Raw genomic sequence first — 19447 nt, 5'->3', positions numbered from 1 at the left:
CACGCCTGGGCAGCTCTCGCGGCATGCATTTTCACCTTCACTTGCACGGTCTCGGCCCGTTTTCACCCAGGCCGACGTATAATTACGGAATTACTATTTTTCATCCGAATGAAAAGAATTCACGGTCATCCGTTTTTCTGTCCGTCTGTTTCCTGCATCAAGATTCGCGTTCGATTCTAGCCTCACGGGTGTTTTTTTGTTACCGGGCCCGCAACTACACCCCTGGAGACCCGTTAATTCCGAACAGGTCCGTGTACTAGCGGGTTTTTCTTTTTCTTTGAATTTCCTATTATCTCCTGCGGTGACTTTGTCTGTTTCCCTTCCCCATTTTGAGCGGCGAGATCTTGGAGGCAGAGAGGAGAGGGCCATGGCGATTTGAGTGGTTAGCTCTGCCGCTGATCTCCGAAGAGCGAGCCTGTGGTTGGCGTCCTTCCCCTACCCCTGTTGCTTCTCCTGCAAGCGCGTCGAGGAAGAGGGGAAGTCGACACATGGTGATTCCGCGGCGATATCTCATCTGCCACCGTTAATTTCGCGCCGCTCCTCCTGTTGCTGTGGTGTTCTCCGAGCCCTGTGTCTCCCTTCTTCCCCCAACGAGGTTTGTTTTGCCAATATCCTCCCCCCCTGTCTTCATTTCGATGCAATTTCTATAGGGTTTTGCTAGATCTGGCGTAGTGACGTTTTTGTTCCCATGTGCGGTGGTGGATCCAGCGCTTTTTAGGTTGTTTTGTGGTGGTTCCTAGATTTTTCGGTTGTTGATGGAGAGGGAGCAACATCTCAGTAGATGTAGATGCAGCAACGCCTGGTCCATGTAGTTGTAGGGGTCAATTTCCGCCCATGTCTACATTTAATTTTCTGCTCCCCTAATGCGGCTGCAGTTGTTCAGTGCCCCTATATGTGCACAGCCCATAGATACGTGGATGTAACTGATTTGAATGAGCTCTTAGATGTTTTGGACTATATGTGTGTATGACGCCAGTTGTTTTTGTCAGTGTGTTGTACTGTTAATTTTGAGCAATTTTAGAGTGATTGGGACTGAATTTTTACCAGTTAAGCGTCAGCAATGTGTAAGTTTCAGTGATTTTTCGAGTGCTTTTGTATCTGCTTTTGTAAATTCAGTAATGTGTAAGTTGGTTTACAGTGTAATCCCTAGTGTTTTTTGACTGTATTTAGATGATTTTTACAGTGTAATTCGTTAGTGGATTTACAATGTAATTCTTAGTGCATTTTGGAATGCATCTTCGGTTGATTCCTAGTGTATTTTTACAGCGTAAATCCCAGTGTAGTCACACCGTAATTCTTTTGTAGTTTTACTGTGTAAATCTTAGTGCCATGGCAATGTGTTTTCCTTATCTTATTAGTGGTTTTATTGGTGAGTCTCGCTCGCCTTTGTGGCTCTGAAATAAGTTGGTGACTGATATGAGCCTGTGTCTACATGCTCGGACCTTTGCCAATGGGTGTTTGAAGTGTGGTTTGCATCTACCTGGCCGCCTTTTTGCATTTTTGTGTGGATTGATGTGTGTTTGCAATGATTTTTTAAAACACTAGTAATACTTAATAAGCAGTTTTTTTATCTATGTGTCTGCAGCGTAAATGTGATCCTCTCTCATCTTAAGAAGCAGCCTTTGTCTCTGGTTTTTTGTAATATCTTTTAGTGTAACACTCAAAGTATTTTTAGTGGGTTTTTTACACTGTCATTATCTTGTTTTGATACAGTATAATTCTCAAAGTATTTTACACTGTAATTATCTTTGTTTTACAGTGTAATTCTCAAAGGATTTGCACTGTATCTTATTGGATTTTACAGTGTAATTCTCAAAGTATTTTCATTGTAATATCTTTTGGTGTTTCTCTCACAGTATTTGTAGTGGATTTTTCACTGTAATTATCTTGTTCTCATACAGTGTAATTCTCAAAGTATTTACACTGTAATTTGTTAGTGCAACTCTCAAATGATTTTACACTGTAATCATCTGTTTGATGTAGTGTAATTATCTTGTTTTGATACAGTGTAAATCTTAAAGTATTTACACTGTAATATCTTACTGTATTTTACAGTGTAATTCTCAAAGGATTTACACTGTAACTCTCTTAGTAGATTTATAGTGTAATTCTCAAAGTATTTTCACTGTAATATCTTTTAGTATTTTTCGCACTGTAGTTATCTTGTTTTGATACAGCAAAATTCTCAAAGTATTTACACCGTAATTTTTTAGTCTAACTCTCAAATGATTTTACACTGTAATCGTCTTGTTTGATGCAGTGTAATTATCTTGTTTTGCTACAGTGTAAATCTCAAATTATTTGCACTGTAATATCTTATTGAATTTTACAGTGTAATTCTCAAAGGATTTACACTGTAATTCTCGTAGTGGATTTACAGTGTAATTCTAAAAGTATTTTCACTGTAATATCTTTTAGTGTTTCTCTCACGGTATTTGTAGTGGATTTTTCGCACTGTAATTATCTTGTTTGATTACAGTGTAATTCTCATAGTATTTACACTATAATTTTTCACATTGTAATTACAGTGTAATTCTCATAGTGTTTACACTGTAATTTTTTAGTGTAACTCTCAAATGATTTTACACTGTAATTGTCTTGTTTGATCTAGTGTAATTATCTTGTTTTGATAGTGTAAATCTCAAATTATTTACATTGTAATATCTTAGTGGATTTACAGTGTAATTCTCATTTTTGGATTTACACTTTTTTTTGCATTTTTACTGTGTAACTATCATTGGATTTACACTCTAACTATTTACTGGCTTTGTTAGTGGGTTTTACACCGTAATTCTTAGTGGTTTTACTTGTAAATCTGAGAACCATTTGTACTAGAATCCATTTGCTTTGCTCTAATGATTTAGTCTTATTTTCTTCATTGTAACAAGCACTTTAATTCTACCAATAGTACTTTATTTTCTTTCTAACATGAAAATGATTAACTTCGAAGAGTTTCATGTGTTGTACCCAGCTGTCCCTAAGCAAGATAATCGGTATTTAAGTTTTTCTGCCTTTTCATGTTCTTGTTTAATTTTTATACAGATTTGTATGAAAGCTTTATTTTTCTTATTTGTGTTCTTTTTATCTTTTCAGCCATGAATGTGGTGTCTTCACATTTAAGTATATGGAGATATTCACACCAAGAACTCAGATGGCAAACTTTTTCTCCAGTGCAGACATTCCAAATCTTAGGATCAGATATGCGAATGACATGTTTTGCAGCCCCATGAACAGTTGTGACAAGTCTTTCGTAACTGGTTTCTATCGTGATGTATGTTCTTTACTTGTCATTTGTTACATTTTCTTATTCTCCTTTTTAGCCTCTTGTTTCTTTTACTAACATTCTGGGTCTCTTTGAATATTTGTGTGTAGGGAGAAGCAATGCCGGGTGAGGTTAAACATGTGTGCGGTCCTAGCACAAATGGTGGCTGAGTTCTTTTTTTAGTAGCATGTAATCTGAACAAAGTAGCATGCAATCTGAGCATATCAGTATTTTTGATTTAGTAGTGGTCTGTATGTTTTTTCATTTTGATTGTAGTGTCATGTCTTTATGCCTGTAACTCTGCAATACGTATTTCGAGCAGATTTTTGATTCTATATCAAGGGTCCTTTTTTTGTTAATGATCATTTGTTCCTTGTATCTCAATTTATCCCTTCTTCACCTTTTTGTTACTGCTGCTTTTTTGACTGACTTTGGTAAAGTATGGGAGTGTCATTTTAGTGGATTTACAGTGTCATTTTAGTGGATTTTACAGTGTCTTTTTCATTGCATCTTACACTGTAATTCTTAGTGGGGCTTTGTAGAAATTAGTATCTATTTAGTGATTTTACACTCATTTTCTAGGTCGTAATATGATTTTAATTTTACCTCTTCTTTGTCAATGTATTTTTGTAGGCGACCTCATCCTGGTCCTTTAATCTCCTCCCTTTGTTTTGCTTTTTTAGCTGCTTTTTTCTGTTTGTTCTGGGTTGGAAAAGTGGGCATGTGGACCCGCTAGTCTATTTAAAAGTTGGGGCAGAAAAGAAAATAGAAAAAAGACAAACAGGGGACACGGGACAGTTGGCATCCTGCGGTTGGATGGAAAATATGAATGAGAGCGAATTGTATTTCATCCGGATGTAGAATAGACAGTCCCACTATAATTATCCTCTTCACATGCTCGTCCTCCTCCTCCCGGGCTCGCCGCACTGTTCATGTCACCCTCTCTTTACTCGCCCTCGCCGTTTACTGGCCTCGCTCACGCCCTCACATGGCGCCCCATTAATATATAGCGCCACAGCCCCCCGCTCCAAGCTCCGAGAACTCCACCCGCACTCCCAGCTCACTCACTGCACGGTGCACCTTCCTCGCTCTAGCCAGCCGCCAGCCGCCAGCCAAGCGAGCTAGCCCGGTGGGCCGTGCGGTGCGGTGCGCGCTGCCACGCACGCCATGTCGAGCAAGCCGTCGTCCAGGAGGGGCAGCTTCGCGCTGCGGCAGCCGCCGGTGGTGGACGTCGGCTGCAACTGCCGCCGCCCGAAGCTCTTCTCCAGCCTTTTCTCCTCGTCCTCCCTGCCGTTCCGCGGCGGCCGGGGCGGCAAGCCCAAGTCGCCCAACGCCTCCTCCACGTCCACCACCACGGCGTTCACGGCCACCACCCTCGGCGGCCGCAGCGGCACCACGGCCACCTCCGCCGACTCCGCCTCCTGGGGCCCCGCGTCCTTCACCAACAACTCGCTGTACGAGGACCCGGCAGCCGCCGCGCGCCGCCGCGGCCAGGAGCCGGAGCAGGACACGCGGCGCCGTCGGAGGCAGCGGCGGCGTCGCAGGCGCGCCGCGTGGGACGGCGCTGGGCACGGGGAGCAGGAGGCGGAGGCTCACGGGCGCGTGGCGCGGGAGAGCGTGCCGGTGGCGGTGGAGTCGGCGGAGCCGTACGAGGACTTCCGGGAGTCGATGGTGCAGATGGTGGTGGAGAAGGAGATCTACGCGTGGGACGACCTCAACGACCTGCTCACCCAGTTCCTCACCCTCAACTCGCCGCGCCACCACCCGCTCATCCTCCACGCCTTCGCCGACCTCTGGACCCGCAACGGCCTCTTCTCCCCTCCCTCGCCGTGCCAGTTCTAGCTACCCTCCTGCTCCTAGCTCAAAGCTAGCCGCCGCCGGTCAGCATTACACCGCCACGGCGCCATGCACGCACGCACCCACCCTCGTCACACTCTTACCACCAGTACCACTCCTGTTTATTCTTTACTGTAACCATTAGTGTTGTAATTCCTAGTAGTAGCACCTGATCGACCGTCAGTCTGTTAACTAGCTAGCCACCCGTAGTACTCCTCCATGTCCATCACTCCATGGCCGGCCGGGGGAGGTTATTAATGGAGATCCCGGCCGGCGAGATGCGCCTAGTCTTCATCTCAAGCTAGTAAGCATGATGGTGTAATCCAAACCAATGTAACCGTTATTATTCATGCATGTAATGCAATGATGCGTGCGCGCGGCGCCATGGCGTTGTAATGATATAACTACCACTACTCCTCATGTTGTTTGTGCATCAAGTAGTACGTGTGCTACTACTAGCTATGTAATCGTTCACTGCTCAACCATTTTTCTTGTCGGTCATCTTTCACTGTTTTTACCGACAGTGCCACTGGGCTGCTAGCTAGCCATTTTTACCGCCGCTTTTGTTGCGATTCGTTTGCTCACCGTCCTGTCAACTCGTGAAATATACGTGCCACTACGTGCCGCACTTGTCACGTCCGCCCAAGCCCTTTCCGCTCTCGTGCATGCGTGCGTACGTGCGTGGGTTGGTGCGACCGCGCGCGCCGTGAACCAGGCGCAAAAGCTGCTGCGCCCGAGGCCGATTTGTGTCCCCGGCTCCTCCGTTGGCTCCAGCGCCCAGTTGTTTCACTGTGCGGGCGAGCTGACGGGTGCAACGACAAGCAGCTGCGCCGCTGTTGGGGCCTGGATGAGGTTGGAGTGGATAGCAGGCGTGCGAATCAACGGCTGGATCTCGCCACAGTGCCCTCGCACTGTGTGGGTTTCATTGCGTCGGGGCCTCGGCCCGCAGGCCTGCTGCCCAAAAGCTCGACGGAGCCACAGTGCCGGCTCGTCTCAACGTATTCATGGGGGTAAATTTTCATTGGCCCCGTCATAAAGCGTCTACGTGTACGTGCTCTCTCGCGGTCCTTGCTACGTAGTAGTAGTAGTAGGATAATACTGTGCCTGCATGCTGGTGCATGCCAACCGCTCCTGGCATCGGTCGGTCGGTCGACGATCGAACCATTAGGTTCTGATTTATGGCGCCACAGGAACACTTTGCTACTATCAAGTACTCCGATACGTATGCGTGTCAAATTGCATGATCTTATTCATTGGCCATCATTCAATTTACAAACCAAAGCCGGACGCCAAAAAATTTTGATGCTTCGGATTCAAGCGAGCAGAGAGGAATTTTGATTGTTCACTACGCTAGGCAAAACTTTCGACCCCGTGGTACAGTAGTTATAGTAGCAGCAGTACCGTGGTACTCAGGGTCCAAGTAGCCGTACTCGTACGTACCGAGGCAGTAACAGGACGCGGCGCAACTGAATCCCCATCCCGCCTCGCCCGTGTCCGCTCAAAAGGACCTGCGAGCTGTGGGATTTGACCGACTGATAAACGGACACGCACAAGTGCATCGCATGTGGTGCATGCGTACGGAGAATACGTTTGAACCCGCGTACTGTAGCTCTCCAGGTATCAAAGTCCACATGAGGCCGTACAAAACCGAAGGTACGTACGAATACGTATAGTGAAGTGCGTACAGTTGGACGCTGTGTTCCGCTGGGTCCTTGGTAGGATAGCGCTGGCTGCACATGCACGCGTGGATCGACCGATGGACGGTCTCTGGTTTATGACCGCCACAGGAGCAAAGTTATACATACTGGCATGCATACACATGTCAGACTGCATGACCGTATTCATTGGTCAGGCTGTCGTTTAGTACAAACTAGCAAAAGAGCCCTTTGCAACGGAAGAAAAAACTACACGTTCCTAACACAATAACCATGACTGAAGACTCCAATAGATCCACGGTGCATCCCATCTGTGTTGCCACTTATCCTTCTTTCTTCCTTTGTCAACGGTGACCGTTGTGCTCACACAATCATAACACATTTGAATGTGGTCAATTCTAAGGTGTCTGTCTCTCTGCATAAGATGAGGAATCTATTTTTTTTTCCTGGAAGGTTTTCCAAGGCGTGCATGCATGGTAATAGATGATTTCTTTCGCCTCCAAACTTATTTTGCCGAGGTTTTGATTTCCAATCCGGATATATGCCGGTATGAAGGAAAGCTGGATCGTGCACTGTTGATTAAAATTGCATCCTAAATATCATTAAATAAATATTTAACAGGTAAAACGACATCATATTCAGATTCTACATATTTTCTAGTCAATTTTTATATATAACGTGCAAAATTAGAGTTAGGTTTAAAAGATATATGGATATTTTTAAAAATCATTTGAATCTACCCAAAAATAGTGGATGGACCGTGGGTTGATTAACCAAAAGATTATAGGGTTTTCTAAAAAGAAGAGCAAATCGTTGACGGGCAAATGCACTTCTCCCTTTATGAGTAGATATAGATTAAAATAGGACCGCGGGTTAATTTCAAAGAATGGCAGGGGGTTTTCCGCAAAATTACGACGGATGGGCAAAAGTACTTCTCCCTATATTAGTAGGTATAGTAAAAGAAACTATGTGTTGCAAAGGGAGAAATAAATCCGTACACACCACTAATGATCCAAACCGTGGAGATCTTATGGAACTCAGCCTAGAAAGCAAACTTTACCTGAATAGATATCGTTAACGACGAGCCAACAAAAGTGCAAATAAGGTCGAAGTGAATCAATGGAGATGTGGATGGAGGTGTGGTCAAAGAGAAGGTAGCCCTTGATGATGAATCATATGGACCCATTGGCGACACGAAGAATAGCATGCGACACATGGTGGCATGGCGAGGTCGGCTTGAGGGCCTTATCATTGATGGATGCGTGGGTCAGTGTTGTGAACGAACTTCCTGTTCTTGTGCTTCATGGCATATGCTCTGATCCATCGTAGTGTTTTCCATCATCCAAGTGACCGATCTCGTAGCCATCGAAGTCCTAATCACCTATGGTCGCCGCCGGCGTAGACACAACCTCCACGATATTGACGATGGACGTGAACATTCAATCTTCATGGCTAACTTGTCTTTTTTTTGTTAAATTAAGTACTCATCGGTCCAACTCAATTTTGCCAAGAAAAATGTTGCGTATTCGATAATTATAGTTTATTTGGTTTATGCCACAAAGTAACTTATCGGCAAAGAAATTTGAGTTTATATTGTTGATGCGCCATTTCGAAATGGTTGGAATCATGATGTAAATGGAAAAGATGTAGTTAAGCGGAGTAAAATTCCATTTTAAAACGGCAAGACCTACACCATTTACTTAAGAGAGGAATAACGTTATTACCAACTACACACCATGAGATTCATGAATAAGAGGTTGATGCATTTATATAGTCTAGATATAGGTTAGACTTAGTCTGCTCTCACCCTTACGTCATATAGTTCAAACTTAATCTACATCCGCATCGCTTGTTTAAATTCACATGATCAAGCTCGTAACTCAACCAAATTAATTTGTTCCTTTATACCTTCCATTTGATATTGCGTACTCGGCGACCTACTCTCCTTATGCAAGACAAGTGTAAAAAAATTCAATACTTTTGGACTTAATTTGAACTTTCACAAGCTATTATTTGTTGTGCAGGGGCGGTCCTAAGATTTTTGAGGCCCTAGCCGCAAACATGCGAAGTGTGAGCGGCACCGCGAATAAGCGCAGAGGAATAGTGGGTAGACCACAGACCCTAAATTATTCCCAACAAATCACGTTTTCCTTTTCTTTCTTTTTCTGAGCCAAACCTAATCATGTTTTCCTATCCTAGCAATCAACTCTTTGGGCCTAGCCCATCTCGATTCCTCCATTTTTTTCTTTTCTATTTATACAAGCATACCAGATCATGGTCCCCTCCTTCGGCCGGGGCCCTGGGCGGTCGCCCCTTCGGCCATACACCAGGGCCCGGCCCTGTTGTTGTGTATGGAGAGGTACATTACGGAATCAATCATGAAAAAAATGCATAATGGATCAAATTAATGGGAGCACGCTGCATACACACACGTAATAGGAAATTCCATGACACTGAGGCAATATACGTAGCTTATTAAGGGCACTGTCATTGGGGCAAATAAAAATAGTAACCTAAGACACGTTTCCTGCAAAAAAAAGTAACTTAAGACACGGTAATCCACTTCTGAGCCTAGACTCAGCTGCACCCGCCCTTACGAAAAAATCAAAACAAATACTAAAAAAATTCAAAAGCTTCCAATTTTTTTGTGTGTGGTAGACAATTTGATGCGTGAGGTCCGCTCCAATTTTCAAATCATTTGGACATCTGAGCAGCTCTCGGCAAAAAAAGACAAATTCAGGGTCTGTAAAAATGTTTACTGTTCATGCACTATTCTGAGTTCTGACCCGATTTGTCTTTTTTGCTGAGAGCTCCTCAGAAGTACAAATGATCTAAAATTTTGAGCGGACCTCATGTGATAAATTGTCTACCACGCAAAAGCAGATTGGAATTTTTTGATTTATTTTTGAATTTTTTGAAAAAAAATTCTGGACGGGTGCAGATGAGTCTGGTCACCGAAACGCCGCACTCCTTAAGACACGTGCTGCTTGCTGATTGGAGGGAGACAGTGACCAAGAAAAATGTTGAGCAAGCGGCCCGCATGAGGTCTTCTCGTCGTGTGCCCGCCCCCACGCGGGGACTGGGCTGCGCCTTTTGCTCTTTTAAGGAGTCCCGTATCTCCTACAAGCGGCCGGTGTTGTGCAGCGGATTTTTTCTTATAATATGGCTCTCTTTGCTTGTTTGTTGATGCGGCTGCTCTTTTATAGGTGAGTGACTTTCTTCGTTTAGTCGTCCTGATGAATTGATGCGTCGTTTCAGCTGCTCTTTTATAGGTAAATCTCGTGGCTGATCCTGTTTAACTACAGCTGCGTAGCTCTTCTATACGGCGGACATGGACATCGTGACTCCCTGGTCAAACTCCAAGGTGGCTGGGACGTGATTGTGGGCATGCATGGCTCTTGGCTCTATATAATTAAGTTGCTCTTCTCGCAGGGAGAGCCATGCATGTCCCCCGAGTCCTTCTTTTATTGGCCGTCCCTTTTTTCCACTGGCTGCTTGATTCTCGTACAACTTTTTTTTTTTTGAGACAATGATTCTCGTACAACTGGACGGCCTAGCACAGGCAATACATGGCGTGATTGGTTGTAGGCCAAGAGATGGAAATAAACGTCCTGGGTTCGATCCCCACCAAGACCATTGCGTTTGGTTGGTTTGTTTGATGGGCTGAGCCCACGCTAGCTGGTTGTGGCGTATGAGGTTTCGTTTGGACAGTACCGCACTAAGTTTTCGATGGTAAGAAGCAATAGTACCACTTCGAATGTAGAAAATATTATAGGTGAAAAAAACTGAAAGTGTAAATTCACGGGAAGAAGCGTATTGTAACGGTGAACTCACGGAGTCAATCTGTACTTTATTATTATTTAGTACAAATGAAACGAACCCGCCGAAATACTACTATTTCCACTCTTGCATGCTTGAGGTATACTCAAAACAGAGGGCTTTCTTTTTTAGCAAGGACAAGGCGACACGGAGGAAATTAGATTGTTCATTACGCCACACGAAACATTGTCGTCCTGCCATGTTTCAGAAAATTTACGCTGTCAAGTTCATAACCTTGTGATAGTAGTCGTATAACAGCCCGCCTTGAACTTTGTGCGTGCGAACGACATGACGTGACACGACATGTGCGCGCGTACAATACAAATATCTTCCCCGTACTATATCAGTACGCCAGGTATAAAAGTCCGCGTACGTGCAGTACAGAACCCAACGTGCGTACACTTTGTAACATGTACTACCAGTAAGTGCACGTACACGTAGGGCCGTAGCTCAGGCGACGATTTACCAGCGGCCAAGTTAAGAAGCACGCAAGCGGGCGGTGGAGCCCATGCATGCATGCATGCACGCGTACGCCCCATCACGGGACAAGGCTGGGCCGCGAATGAATGAATGGCAACTTGCTAGGCCGCCTCGTCCGCATCCGCCAACAAGCGAGCCAGCCCGGTCGGTCGGCCGGCCGGCGGGCCGGCTGGCGGCTCCTCTCAGGCGGTCGTCCGGGACCCTGACAGCGGTCAGTGTGGGCGGCGCAAGCCGCCGAGCGAGCGCGCCCCACCGGATCCCGCCGTAGCCGGAAGGTTTTCTTTCCCCGCTGCGGCGTCCTTGTCCGGTCCAGCCGCGAGCCCGCGACGGGGCAGGGCAGCGGCGCGGGGAGGCAACACGTCCATCAATGCTGACAAGGTCTTAACGCCGGGGGGGTCACGGGGAGAGGCCCGGCCGTACGCTACGAATCGCGTGACCACGAGACGCCGGAGTGGGCGGCGGGCAACACGCGCGCGTACGCCGGCCGCCGCCGCCCACCACGCCGGGTGACTGTGGGGCGAGTGAGTAACCCGTGCCGTTGAGGAGACTTCCCGCTGCGCTGATCCCGATCGGGCATATCCTGTGACGGCTAGGGCACGCGCCGAGAGCATCTTAATGACCTAATGGGCCGCGGCTCGTCGCCGTCCAGTTTTTTTTTTCCTGTGGCTGTGGGTTTCTTCTTGTCCTTACTGAAGAACGCAGCAGGGTGCACTAATGGTATGGTCTCGTTCACGGGGTGGAGTTGTTCTGTGATTTAATTGGCCTGACAGAGTCATGCATGAGCATCAACATGTACTGTTTGCAAGTGCTGATGTAGAGACTTTCGTCCGTTTGCAACTAGGGAAATTTTGCTGATTGCTGTCAGGTTGACCCGTTTTTCTCTTATGCGTTATGAATATATACTTACTGATTAGTGATTTCCATGTACTGCCCGTATGTTACTTAGAAACATTTTCCTTACTCACTGTTTCAGTGTTTCTGGTTTAAACGGAGGCAAACTGTAAGCAACTCCTCGCTGTTGTAAATCTCAAGATGAAACACCCCGCAATTTTTAATAAAATCTAACGATGCTACGTTCGTTCTCCTTTCTTCCCCATTTTTCAATAGTTTTCGGACGACATGCATAAGTACTGATTCTTTTTTTTAATGTGTAGTGATTCTTTTTCGAACTCGTACATACTGAATTGAAAAGGCTTGCCGTTGATGGTCTGCGCGCTGCATGCTCAGGCCCACGGTTTGCCAGCGCGAGCAATGGGAGCTCCTAACCGGTCCCTTCGTCTGAAAATACTTGTCATCAAAATAGATAAAAAAAATATATTTAGATCTAAAATACGTCTAGATACATCCTCTTTTACCCATTTTGATGATAAGTATTTCTGAACAGAGGGAGTAGAACGCACCGGGGCGTGCAGGCATGGGCCGGCCTATGAATGGACGAGACTTGCCTACTCCCTATGCGTGTGCTCATCCGTGCTCCTGCGTACATGGCTTGATTTGATTGGAACAAAATAAGGTCCGGCCTCATTCCCTTCAAATCAAGGGGGAGATGATTAGATTAGAAAAAAAAATACAGCTGTAGGATGAAGTGGGAGCACGGATGGGAGCATGAGGAAGGAGCAGTCAAGCCGGATCCCCTATGAATCGCCAAGTTCGTACCTCCCTCGCAGGACTTCCCTCGCACGACTGACACCTGTCGTTTGTTCGTTCGCACAGCGGCACAGCTCACCCTTTTTTCGCTCGTTATGTAGAAATCGATTGGTCCAGAGAGAAAAGCAAGAACGGTTTTTCTAGTAGTATTAAAAATCTGTCTGTTTGAAATTGCTTTAACCAAATCATTGACTTAAAAAAAGTTCACAAATTGAAAAACATTCATCGATATTGAAAATTTTCTATTCTTTTAAACAAGAAAACAAGCACAGAGGGAAAGTTTTCCCGGGTGGTTACCATGGTTGTACATAGCCTGTGGGGTGCGGTGTTCGAATCTTCATGGTGCTCAATTTTTGAAAGGTCTTATAGAAAAAGAAAAAAAAAGAATAAGATGGTCCGGCACGGCGTGGATGGGAGGGTGTGCGCCCCGTTTGCGGGGTTCAAAGAGCCGGGCGCTTAAGGCGCCGTTTAGGAAATGCCGCAAGCAAGCTCTAAAGTTGGATCATCGAATAATCACGGCCCCGGCAGGAATGTATTTAGGGGCTTATAGGGCTAGTTTGGCCAGCCCGAAACGAGCCACAAGAACATCTAACCTCAAGGAAGCCGTAAATGGGCCGGCCCATAAACAAGCAGGACCAAGGACATCCGTTTTTGTTCTTTTTATTCATTTTATGTATATTTTGGAATTATAAATACATATATTCCTCAATGATTCATGAACTTAAGGTTTTAGAAAATATTCCCCGTGAATTAGAAAACAATTACCGCATTGTAAAATGTTGCCTAGTGTAATTAAAAAAAATGTTAGCCGCATCGAACAAATGTTGGTAAAAATCATAACATGTTCATACAATGTAAAAGAAACGTTCACATAGTTTACAAGATTGTTGGTATCATGGAAATAATTATTGAAATGAGTATTTAAATATTATTAACAAGTATTCCTGAAAACTATCAAAAAGTTGATTTGATAAAAATGTTTAACGTGTATAAAATATGATTTATATGCATACAAAATGAATCACGTCTATGAATAAATTAAAAATCAAATCATAAATTTGAAAAAATATTAATCATGTATTTGAAAAATGCTAAACATGTAAAAAAATAATCCTGGTGTAGAAAATTTATAGATATGTGTTGAAAGAAACCCAAAGGTAACCGGTGAAAACTGACGAAAAAATAAAAACATAAAATAGAGATAACAGAAGGAAAGAGCTTCAAACAGTGAAAAAAACAAATAATGAAAGCACAGAGAAAAAACTCAAGCCGCAGCTACAGTACTGGGCTGGCCCAGTAGCTTCAACGTAAGGGCGTGCCGGAGCTACGTTTCACTGTAAGCGGGATATAGCTTGTCTAAAAAAAGTGAGACATACCTCCCATGGACATTTAAGAGCCAACGGTTGTATTTCATATTAGTTGCCAAAAGAATCACATTGGTCATCTTGTTTTTATCTACTACAAAAATTCTTGATTTTTTTCAAAAGAAAAATAATATATGATTTTTTATTTCCCTCTTTCTTTTTATTCATCCATCTATGTTTTTTCCTCTGTTCTTTCATTGATATGTTAGCATGTTCCTCCTTTTTTTTCCAGTATTGTTACATGAAGAATTAACCTATTGATTTTGTATCCAATTTTCCATGCCATTTCGTTTTCGTTTTCTATATTTTAAATATGCATAAACTTCTCAGGACAAACTTTCTCTTTTTCTCTAGTTTACTTTGTCCCAAATAGTGAACATTATCTTTCACTTTTCCTGTACCATGTTCACTTTCACTTTTTATCTAACGTTTGTAGTGACGAATTTTATATTTCTATTTTGGTGTGGTTTTGTAACAACCAACATTTATGTCTTGAGCATGAACTTTTTGTTCTACCTAATCCAAGTATATGCTGTAGAGCATGGAACTTCTGTTCCACCTCCGAATAAAATGCGATTAGTTTGTAATGGTAATTTGTACTCTCACCGTCCGAAAATACTTGTCATCAAAATGGATAAAAATAAATGTATCTAGAACTAAAATACGTCTAGATACATCCCCTTTTATCCATTTTGATGACAAATATTTCCGGATGGAGGAAGTATCATATATGGAAGCAACTGTATATCAGTCACCTGATTTTTTTTATCAGCCGGTTTTGCGTGCTCATCGTCTTCTGCTTCCTCCCCTTCATCTTTCTCCCCCCACCCACATCAGCTTGCCCTCCGACGCATGCCTAATTGACGTCCTAGCTAGCAATGGTGATTCTATGTGTAAGCGGTGGGGTCAGCTAACCCGACAACCTTTTTTATTACTCACTTAGATTTGTTGTTTTTTGTGTAGAAAATTAGAAGACACTAGCGAGATTGATGGCGCCACTATGTGTGGCCTCGTCGCCTTGTTCTACCCGAACCGCCTTCTTCATCCACCTTCCATCGGTCAGGACATCCCATAATCCCACCCCTAACCCTGCCCATCATGCACCCATACCTGTCAACCCTCTACCGAGCTTCCGCCGGTGCCTGTGCGACCAGTCGTGTCTCTTCGTCTCTGGCCCGGTTTTGCCACACCTTTGTCGGGTGTGTCATGGCCTCCTTGATGCGGCGCGTCTTGGGTAATTGACTGTTTCTTCGTGCGTCTGAGAATTGGAAATGTGTTCAGATATACAGTAGTACATTGTATCATTATCGCCGATGGTTGTGTTTCTGTCCATAACTGTGCTGATTTATTTTATTTTTTGCAGCGTGCTGCTTTGTTATGTTTCTTATTTCTTATTTTCTCTTGAAACATTCTGTTCTCATTCCCGCGTTGGGCGTTTGAGTTTTGACATCACAAACTCGGCGTATACGCTAGCGCACAAATTTGGTACAGTACTCCCCAACTGCCATCGTGCGGTACGGTAGCAATACTAGCTCCATCGTAATCACCGCAGGTTAAGGTCCTTCACTTGCACAACTACAAGATCTTTTACTGTACTCTCGATCTCGAACGACGACGTCGTGAACCCATTGCCATACGTGCAATGCAAACATCGACCCATCACATGTTGGCACGAGATTTCAGCTACCACGAAGAAGCTAGTAGTTAAAATTAATTAACTTTCATGCTCGTGCACGTTCTCCAAGTGTTCGGCACGTACCGACGTACGTGATCTACTCACTCATCTACCACACCCTCACCACATTAACCATGCCACGGAAGTAAGTAAGGTTAGTTTACTGATCCCCGTCGACGGACGCGCAGGAGGAGCTCCGGGACGAGCAGGAGGAGCCGCGGCCGGGGTCGGCGACGGAGACGACGACGTCGACGAAGGCGGCCACGATGGCGCCGTGCGTGTCCTTGCCGTTGGCGCGCAGGTACCAGCCCAGCATCTCCTCCAGCCAGCCCCAGCCACAGCCCCAGCCGCCGGCCCCGTGCGCGGCCACCATCTCCTGCATCGACGCCCGGAAGTCCCCGTATGGGTCCGCCGACTCGAACGCCACGGCCAGGCCGCCCACGAACGCCTCCGCCGGCACCTTCTCCTCCAGTATGGAGCTGGTGGTCCCCGACGCCCCCGGGTCGAACAGGAGCCGGTCGGAGGAGCGGAGCGGCCCCACGACGGCGGCGTCCTCGGCGGCCGTGACGGCGTCGCCCCCGCCCTCCGCCGACGCCTCGGACGCCGTGGAGGGGCTGTCGGAGCAGTCGCGCCGCGCGGAGGAGTTGGTGAAGGAGCTCTCGGCGGAGTCGAGGAAGATGGAGGCGAGCGTTCTCGCGCCGGGCGGTGGCGGCGCGTCGTGGAAGGACCGCGTTCTTGGGTGCTTGCAGGACGGCCATGCCCACGCCGGCGCCGCGGCCGGGTCGCCTCGAGGAGGTGACGGCGAGGCCTCCTCCTTGGGCTTCGTGTGGAAGAGGGAGCTCAGGCCCAGCTTCCCGATGACCATTGTTGTGCCTCTCAGGAGTGGAGCTGACCCGGAGGAGGACAAGTGACGACTGGCGAGGATGAAGGAAGGTTTTGGTGCGTATGGTGTTTTCAAAACCGGTGCACCCATTATATCCGACTGCCGTCCGTGGTAGTTTGGTTTTAAATGAGCTCTGGGAGGGGAGAGGGCCTACACATACTGGCATACACCTACCTACGTGGTTATGTCAAGACTTTGGAGAATTAATATACAGTATTTTTTTGTTGGTTTCCATATATCGTATGCAACAAATGCAAACTTTCAGAATATATGGGAGCGGGTACCAGCTCGCTTTACCGAAAGGGTGTATGTTGAGTACGGTTTTGCCGAGTGTAGTATTACCTCTGTAAAGAAATATAAGACCGTTTAGATCACTGTAGAGGGAGTACTTGAGAAGATTTTGCCGATTTCTTTTCAGCCTTGGTCGAGTATTTGCAGTACTCGGCGCAAGGTCTCTCTTGTAGTGCACTATTGTAAGTGTAAAATTATCATTTTGCATGATGCATGTGGCTAACATACGTAAAATCATGCAAGGAGATCACAAACCCCATCCATCTATATATTAAGAGAGCTACACTCAACACTAATTAGCTCACTTCTTTTCAAATCGCTAACACTAGCGGGTCACTATTAGAATTTTCGAGCTTCACTGTATTTTTCACCTAAAACAAAATACTGGAACACATACACATTTCCATTTCAAATGGAAAAACACTAGCACATCATTAGTTCGATTTTCATTGTTTGTAAGGACTTGTATGGTTTGCCATGAAAATCATCGAGAAAAACACTTTCCTTGAAAATATTAGCTCAGTTTCAAATAGAAAAAACGTCCCGTCATATTTTTAAACAATATCGTGACTTGTTTCTTTCAAAGCGGGGATCTTGGACCAACACTAAGCCACCATAGAACTACATTACCGTTTTTGCAGGGTTTTAACCTTTTATCACGCAAACCTCTTTCCTTACAGAAACATTTCAATCTCCTTACACTACAGCCATGTGGAGATGCCGATGACTCCCCGCCAAAATTCAGAAGACACACATACATTTTTTTCCTGCTAAACTACTAACCTGGTTCATTGTTCTCCCAAACATCTATGGACTCACTTAACCATCTAACTATCATTTTACCCCTGCATGTTTTTTTCATGAATCACCCAAGGGGAGAGGGGGGTTCTCCCACCTTAATATATTACTCAAAGCTGTAACCATTATACAAACGATTTGCATAGGTGAATTACATAGGCATGACTAATCGTGAAGATAGGTGTCCGCCACGAGAAAGTGGAGCCCTGCAAGGTTTTGTGAGGCATGGGTCATTCATGTTTTTATTAAAAAAATCATAAATGCAGTTTCTGGCATGATTTCATGTGAAACTTGTCTACAAATACATGGTTACAAACATCAATCTCAAAATTTATCGGCGCAATCTCTCAGAGATGCCAACAAAGGTAAGGTGTACATGTGTTTTCATAATGACAAGTGTGCCTATGTTTGTACTGGTATTTTTCTAGAAGAGTAAAACAAGTTCAGCTTTCTGACAAAATGAAATACTAGAAGCGTGGCACTAGAAAAACCCGTGCCTATTGGCGTCGCGACACATGTGCACGCAACGGCGACAGGACACCCGGACATGACAACCCGGGTACATACGCGGCCATCGAAAGCTGGAAGGCCACCGCGCCTCGCAAATGGAAGCCCGACCTGGCCGGGGTTTTCAGCACGGGAGCATGCAAAGGGTCGCGTCCTTCCGGCGAGTGTTTTCCGGCCCTCCTCGTAGCCAGTCGTACGTAGAGATGGGAGAAGCTTGACCCCGGCTGCCTTGCTCTTTCATGCCCTTTTTTGTGAGCTCGTTCGTACCCTTGCGTCGTTGTCCCGTTGCCTCCTGCGCCGCCGCGGGGGCAACTCAACTGTTTCAACTTTGGTTCTCTCACGTAGTACGTGTGCCCTGTACGGCTGTACTGTACCTGATGGCTCCATTCGTGAGTGAAAAGATGGATCGCTTGGCGTGCGGGCCACTAGGTACTCTACGTGGCCTACGTTACGTCGGAGCAGCGATGCATTGGTCATGATGCAACCGGACCGGTCAGGGCGAGAGCGTAGCCTAGCCCGCTGGCCGCTGCCAAGTCTCGCCGCAAAACCGTGCATGGCAAAACGTATGTGCAGGCCCCGGCAGACTGACCTGGCTCAGGCGAGAGCACGTGAAGTGAAATGGATAGCTCACCCACCCTGGCGCTGCCTCCCGCCCTTCGTCCCTTGACGCCATGATCTTCCTTCACGCTTCGACATCGCTCCGGTGGGAGAGGAGTAGTAGATTAGATGCAAGCGCTGCCTTGCAGGTCTTCAGGACGCATCATGCATGCATGCATGCATGCGTCCCATGCAAATTTCAAGATGGCGACGTGTCTCGTCTCATTCATGCCTCCATTTATGGTCGCCGTCCCTGACAAAGAGAGGGCTTTGTTTTGCCCACATCATCGGCGCCGTGTTTGTCGTTCTTGTCTGGATGGACCATCCCATTTTTTCGGTTTCGCGGTTTGGCCTTGTGCGCTGGCGCGTGCCTCTCCATTCCGAGCCGTCAAAAGGCGTATCTGCGGCAAAACGTTTACATACGTATATACCGACGGCCGCTCAGCGCACACCGCCAGAAGTTTTACTGTCCGGTGCATACTCGAGTGCAGACTATGGCCGAGACGGGACAGCTGAACATTGAAAAGTCAGCCGACTCTCTTGGCACCATCGATCTTTCGGGGTCTAAAATGACTTGTTTTGGACAGAGAGTCCTTTTGGCACTATCCTCGCACGAAAACACAGCTCCTCACC

General features: G+C 45.9%; 3 protein-coding genes across 4 annotated transcripts; 2 read left to right on the top strand and 1 right to left on the bottom strand.

The window, feature by feature from the left end:
- The first annotated feature begins 268 nt into the window (after nucleotides 1-268).
- On the top strand, nucleotides 269-3604 carry LOC119272360. 2 transcript variants are annotated; one of them, XR_005134736.1, is made up of 3 exons: nucleotides 269-595; nucleotides 3094-3271; nucleotides 3373-3604. XR_005134736.1 is itself a non-coding variant. In XM_037553865.1 (3 exons), the coding sequence occupies exons 1-3, from the start codon at nucleotides 2929-2931 to the stop codon at nucleotides 3430-3432; spliced, it is 303 nt and encodes a 100-aa protein (XP_037409762.1). In that variant the 5' UTR covers nucleotides 2736-2928; the 3' UTR covers nucleotides 3433-3604. The 2 variants fall into 2 exon arrangements, 1 of the variants encoding a protein (XP_037409762.1); XM_037553865.1 differs by lacking the exon at nucleotides 269-595 and adding an exon at nucleotides 2736-2993.
- Nucleotides 3605-4186: 582 nt separating this feature from the next.
- On the top strand, nucleotides 4187-5599 carry LOC119269683 (transcription repressor OFP8-like). Its single transcript, XM_037551578.1, has one exon. The coding sequence runs from the start codon at nucleotides 4430-4432 to the stop codon at nucleotides 5102-5104; it is 675 nt and encodes a 224-aa protein (XP_037407475.1). The 5' UTR covers nucleotides 4187-4429; the 3' UTR covers nucleotides 5105-5599.
- Nucleotides 5600-15658: 10059 nt separating this feature from the next.
- LOC119272359 (transcription repressor OFP13-like) lies at nucleotides 15659-16696 on the bottom strand. The gene has a single exon (XM_037553864.1). The coding sequence runs from the start codon at nucleotides 16601-16603 to the stop codon at nucleotides 15899-15901; it is 705 nt and encodes a 234-aa protein (XP_037409761.1). The 5' UTR covers nucleotides 16604-16696; the 3' UTR covers nucleotides 15659-15898.
- Between the last annotated feature and the right edge of the window lie 2751 nt (nucleotides 16697-19447).

This window comes from Triticum dicoccoides, chromosome 3A (assembly GCF_002162155.2).
Source record: "Triticum dicoccoides isolate Atlit2015 ecotype Zavitan chromosome 3A, WEW_v2.0, whole genome shotgun sequence".
NCBI classification, from domain to species: Eukaryota; Viridiplantae; Streptophyta; class Magnoliopsida; order Poales; family Poaceae; genus Triticum; species Triticum dicoccoides.
Note: the sequence above shows the minus strand (reverse complement) of the source record. Positions and strands in the feature narration are given on the sequence as shown.